This window comes from Aotus nancymaae, unplaced genomic scaffold, assembly GCF_030222135.1.
Source record: "Aotus nancymaae isolate 86718 unplaced genomic scaffold, 86718_ANA_hifiasm-v0.15.2.pri h1tg000020l, whole genome shotgun sequence".
Classification (NCBI taxonomy): Eukaryota; Metazoa; Chordata; class Mammalia; order Primates; family Aotidae; genus Aotus; species Aotus nancymaae.
This window is the reverse complement of record NW_026988432.1, coordinates 42110684-42116683: the sequence shown is the minus strand read 5'-3', so window position 1 is coordinate 42116683 and position 6000 is coordinate 42110684. Positions and strand designations below refer to the sequence as shown.

The 6000-nt window shown below is 45.9% G+C and overlaps 1 protein-coding gene across 2 annotated transcripts in view; it reads left to right on the top strand.

The window, feature by feature from the left end:
* The first annotated feature begins 442 nt into the window (after positions 1–442).
* MAPRE2 (microtubule associated protein RP/EB family member 2) overlaps positions 443–6000 on the top strand; it is a 165437-nt gene continuing 159879 nt past the window's right edge. The window contains exon 1 of one of the 2 annotated variants that reach the window (XM_012447244.2): positions 443–495. Coding sequence is in view for 1 of the 2 variants with exons in the window: in XM_012447243.2 (XP_012302666.2) it covers positions 1924–1947 (24 nt within the window). In the remaining variant the exon portion in view is untranslated. Of the gene's footprint in view, positions 496–1774; positions 1948–6000 lie in introns of those variants that run through there. The other variant, XM_012447243.2, reaches the window with a different exon arrangement.

Here is a 6000-nt window from a genome sequence, read left to right as displayed (position 1 = left end):
TCATTATCAATCGTGCTCCAGGTAGGAGTACAAACAGTGTAAAAAGCAGATGCACCCCGGTTGGTGTGCAAGCCCCCGTTTGCAGGTACTTAATTCAGGCTGTGGCAGCGCCTTTTCAAAGCCCCTCTGTAAGCCACACCCGCCTCCTCCCTCTCGAGTGGGGTCAAACCACTTAGTTTATTTCACCTGCTGCTACTTTCTTCCCTGTCATGAATTCAGCCTGGCTTCCTTTGGCCTGAATCAGCGTCTTCAGGCGGGTCGATTGGGACATGCCCAGCGGGGCGCCCACCTGCACCTGCACCTACACCCGCAGCAGCGGGAAGGGGCGGCGCTGGCCGGGCTCTCTCGGGTGGACTCGCGGAGCGGCGGCGGCAGTGGCAGTGGCAGACGGCGAGTCACGTGCGACAGAGGGGGCGGAGCGCGGCCGGACGGGTGGGTGGAGAAAACAAAGCCCCCAGCTGTCAGCAGAGGAAGGAGGCGACGGAGCCGGAGCAGGTGAGTCAAGTGCATTTAAAGCGGTACCACCCTGGCGCACCCCGACACCTCCTGTCCTGGAGCAGTCCTTCCCAGGCGGGGAGCTGGCCGCGCCTCCTGACGCCGAGGTCTGCAGCCCGCTGGGCTCGGAGCAAGCGGAAACGGGGGTCCAGAGTCTAGCAAGAAGTTGTGCGGGGGTCGGCTCGGCGGTCTACGGGTGTGCACCCAGCTGCGCTACCGCGAGCCGCACCTTTGGTTCGTGGCCCCAGCGCTGTAGACCCCAGGAAAGGGGAGGGAGTTGGGGCTGCCACGCTGGCAGAAGACAAGTGGACTGCTTTGGAGGGGTGAGGCTGGGGCTGTCCAGGGTAGAAAGACAGCTTTGGTGGAGGGGGGCTCGCGATTGCGCGACCGCAGCGCACGGCCCTCCAGGCTCGAGTTGGGGCGCCAGGACTGAGAGCGGGGGGCGCTAGCAAGGGCTGCGCGCTGGGGTCAGATCAGTAAGTGCAGCGCGCTGGCGCTCGCCTGCCTGAGAGCACTCCCTGGACCCCCGGCACTTCCCCTTCGGCAGCCGCCACTCTCCCACCACGACACCCGCCACCACCCGCGCTCCCGGGACTCAGGAGCCGGGTAGGCGCAAAAGGAAGCGGGTTGTTGTTATTCTGCGCCCCAGCGGCTCTTCTGCGGGTAGCACAGAGCGCGCAGGGCAAGGGCTACTCAACGACTTCGCACTCCGCTCAGTGGGAAACTCTTCGGTCTACCCTTAGAAGGGCTGTGCCGAAGCCAGAAATCCCACAAAGAACCTAGAGAGGGGTGGACGCAGAAAGCCCTCCCCTCTGAACCTGGGGCGCTCGACAAAGCTGACTTTCAGACCCCAGAAGGGCTAGTGGGTTTCGTCACTCCTCCAGTCACTTCGTCTCTCCAGTGCAGAGGGCAGAGCCATAACCTTGGAGGAAGGGGCGCTGCAGCCATTTGATCAGGAGGAGCCTTTGTCTTAACCCCCAGGCCCCTCCTGCTAGTCTTCGCCGGGTCAGTAGCTCCGGGAGTAATTAATATTCCGAACATTGGCCGTCCCTTCACCTCGGCAGCAGCCAACACTGCTGTCCCCTCCCTGAGTGTCCTATCGCTTGCTCACATCTCCTTTTCCAAAAAAAAGAAAACAAAAAAAGGGAAAATAGTGTAGACCCGCTAGGCAGGAGGAGGTCACTAAAAACACTACCGTCCTGTCAATGTAAAATCAAGGGTTAAGCGCTCAAATCCCTCGCCCGCGCGCACCGAAACGGAAGAACTTTCTTGATTAGCATAGTATCGGCCCTGGGGCCGCGCGGCGAGGCGGAGGTTCGGTCCCAGCTGGGGTGAAGCGTGCAGACCGGTCGCGATTGTGGTCAGACGCAGCACCTACTCATAATCTGAGGACCCGCGATTTACACCTTTGCTGAATAGGACACTGGAATGAAACAGAACAGAGATCAAAAGGTAATCTGAAGAATAGCAACATTTCCCCTGCTTCTCTTGAACGCTAAATTTTTGGCTAAGTTTTTATCAAGCAAAGAGAAGAATGCTTCTGGGTTAGCCAGTGTCCCCTCTGGAAATGAAATGCTTCTTTGCTTTTGTTCTTTTCTGCCAAACCGATTAAAGACCTCAGTTAGGGGTAAGATAGGAGGTCTGGTAGCTCACCGAGTGATTGGTAGATAAGCTTAACTGGTCAATTTTCCTTGTGTGGGTAGAGCTGTGCTTCTTCAGAGCACTGGTTTTCAAACTTTGCTGCATAGTGGAGTCATCTGGGGAGCTTTGAGAATTCCTGATGTCATGATCACATTCCAGACTATTTAAATCAGGTTGTTTGAAAGTGAGAAATAGGCACAGTATTTAAAAGGAAAAACAAACACAGGTGACTTCATTGTGCAGCAAAGTTGGGGAACCTCTATAGCAAAGGAAGTGTTCGGTGGCCAGCAGCAGCAGGCATTGCAAGACAAGATGCCACTTTAATTATTTGGGTGGGTGAGAGAAACGCTGAAACTGGGATGCCGATGACTAACACCCTGGGGTGGGGCACTGTCATCTAGCACCCTGGCTGGTGGTGACACCTACTACATCATTTTTCCCTTCTCTGGTTAGGGTCTGATTGGAAAGATGGAAGCTTACTTCAATGCCTGGTTTCTGCACTGTTGTTAAGGGAGACGGATAGAAACTTTGATTCCTGTGATGACTCATGTGTAGCAGGCAGTAGGGAAACCCGGCAGAAACACACTCCAGCAGCCTGGTGAGTCAGCAGGCTGCACAGCGATCCCAGTGAATAGGAAGTAATTACAGCAAGTAGTTTGTTGACAAGCACAAACTCCACTCCTTTGAAAATACATTTTAATATTTGCTTGCTTGCAGGAGCCACTCCCTTTGCAGCACCCCATTCTACCTGTTTCATGTAATGCTCTCTTCTGTTAGAAGGGGGAACACAAAGCTAACTAGATGTTCTGTGACTTCCTTGGTGGGAGGCGTGTAAAACTGTTGGGAAAGTGTGAACTGGTTCGGGTTATTTCAGCTATGTGAAGTAGAAAGGCCGAATATGTAACACTTACATTTTGCATACGAAAAAGTCAAATAATACCTGATTATACATCTAGTGGTGGATTAAAGGATCTGTTTAAGTAGAAATGGTCACACTTAACATTTTACATAAAACCTCGTGTATGCTATTAACCAAAGGTTTCTTGCCTTTAAAAAAGTCATCCCCAAAGAATGACTCCAAGATAACCTGTTATCTCTGGTTCTCTGCATCTTTAAACAGGTTATCTTAGAATCACGAAAAAAAGACTTTTTTTTTCTTTTTACTTTCAGTTTTAATACCTCTTCTTCACTATTTTTAATGTCACTCTCACTCTCTGTACTGTTGTCTAAATGCTTTTGTCCCTATCCTCAATTTCTTTAAGGGGGAACAACAGTGCCTTGCACACAGCAAGCCCTCAATATTCTTGGCCATTCAACTTTATCTGAGCCTCTCTTATAGCATCTATGGTAGCTTGCTCGGTATTCTATTTTCTCATGGGGGCCTTTATGTCGGTAGCCCTCAAAGCAGGGGCACAAGACTCTGAGTTATTGATACTGCTTGTTTGTACTGAAGAATATCAAAAGATGGGGAGAACACTGAAAAACAAAGCGTCCTGAGTACATTCAGTTTTCTTGTTTTCCAAGACAGACATCCCAGATATATAGAAGCCAAAGTTCTGTTACAATTCTTACTTGCTATAGTTCATTTGTTCACTTTTGTTTTACACACAACAATAATTTAGTATTTAGATTCTGATGGGCCAAAGAATCCTTTCACAAAATTTCACTCTCTACCCATTATTATGAAAAATGATGTATGAATTTATTAAGCTAGGAGAGACATTACAGAATAGATTAATAGATAGATTTTATTTTCACTTGTGTATTAGCCATTAAAATAGCACAAGCATGTTTAAATGGCCAGCATATTAAAAGTAAGAAGTGGGATGTATTTTGCAATAGATACCAACAAGATTAAATATTAAGAATTTCCAAAGACCAAAATGATGTAAATGCATTCATTCTCACTTCTGTGTAGCTTAGAAAAAGAACCAGTGAGGTACTTCTGAAATGTCAACATCTTTTTGAGCATAAGAGATAAAATAGTCTAGAAAAATATAATTTACTTTGGGAGGCCGAGGCGGGTGGATAACCTGAGGTCAGGAGTTTGAGACCAACCTGGCTAAACATGGTGAAATCCCATCTCTACTGAAAATACAAAAATTAGCCAGGCATAGTGGCACATACCTATAGTTGCAGCTACTCAGGAGGTTGAGGTTGGAGGATCACTTGAACCTGGGGAGGCAGAAGTTGCAGTGAGCCGAGATTATAGCACTGCACTCCAGCCTGGGGGACAGAGGGAGATGTCATCTCAAAAAAAAAATTATTCCATATTTGTTAGAAACTATTTCTCAGAGTATGATATATACCTAGCTCTGTAACATTTACAAACAGGCTAAAAGAGGTGGAGTGGAAGAAAGGGTGTCATCTAAATTTTATAAGTTCTAAAGTGTTTGAGAACTACCCAGTCTTATTACCTTAAATTTATACAGCCCTTTGGTCTTATTAACGTATCAGGGCTTAAAGGCAATTGGGTAAATTGTATTCCCAGGTGCCAAATTACACAAGTGAATCCAACAAATTATGTGATCTGGCAATGCCAAAGCAATGACTCCTGGATTATTGACTCCTTTTCCAGCGTTTATTACATCATATAGGTTTTGATGTAGTCTTGCCTGGAGGCTTTGGCTACACAAGACTAGTTTGAATTAACACCTTCTTCCTTAAAAGGTAGAAACTATTCACATACATCATTCTCTCAGCTACTTTATTCTTAAATAATTCACCTTTGGATTATTTAAGAATAATTAACCAACCCCCAACATTTTGAGCCATCTTTAGCTTTTTATCTAGGTAACCAAAATAATAAGTTCTTTAAATTGTTTTCCAAGTCGTAGAAGCATAACCTTTACTAGGGACCCTTAAAGATTAGTTCCAGCCCATAGAAATCTTAAATGCCTGGTACCTCTTCACTAAGGAGTCTTCCAACTTATGCTTGACTGTCTCCCTCAAAGCACATTCCCATCTCGCTTCGCAGCATTCACCTATTGGAGGCCACAAAGGATAAATCCAATTCTACATAATTCACCTGCATCCATCTTAAACATTGAAAGAGAATTTATACTCTTTAATCTGAGATAAGGAAAAATCTGGCTTTGGTATTTCATATCTCTTAATTTCACAAAATTTTTGTTCCAAATTTGCAACATTTGAGAAGTATCCAAAATTATGTTTCTTACACCAGAGCTTTATAGAATAGAATTAAGCAAATTATTGGTGAATTTGCTTCCAATAAACCTAATCTAGTAATCTACACACTTCTAAAATCACTGACAAACTTCATACAATTATATTAAGCTGTGTTGAGTTGAAACTCACAGCTCCATCTGTTTCTGGAATAGGCAAACTATGACCCATTGTTTGTTTTGTATGGCCTGGAAGCCAAGATTGGTTTTCATATTTTTTAAGTCATGGAAAAATATCCAAAGAAGAAAATACTTGAGAACACTTGAAAATTATATGAAATTCAAATTTCTATGTCCAAAATAAAGTTTCACTGGACTGCAGCCATACTTACTTGTTTATATCTTGTCTATGGCTGTGGCAGCATGGAATTGTTCAACCAAAGACTGTACGCCCACAAAACCTGAAATATTTACGGCAAAACTGCAGACCTCTGATTTGCCCCAGTTTAACCTACTTCAATTTTTTCTTTTTTTTTTTTGAAACAGAGTTTCGCTCGTTACCCAGGCTGGAGTGCAATAGCGCGATCTCCGCTCACTGCAACCTCCGCCTCCTGGGTTCAGGCAATTCTCCTGCCTCAGCCTCCTGAGTAGCTGGGATTACAGGCACGCGCCACCATGCCCAGCTAATTTTTTGCATTTTTAGTAGAGACAGGGTTTCACCACCTACTTCAAATTTTAA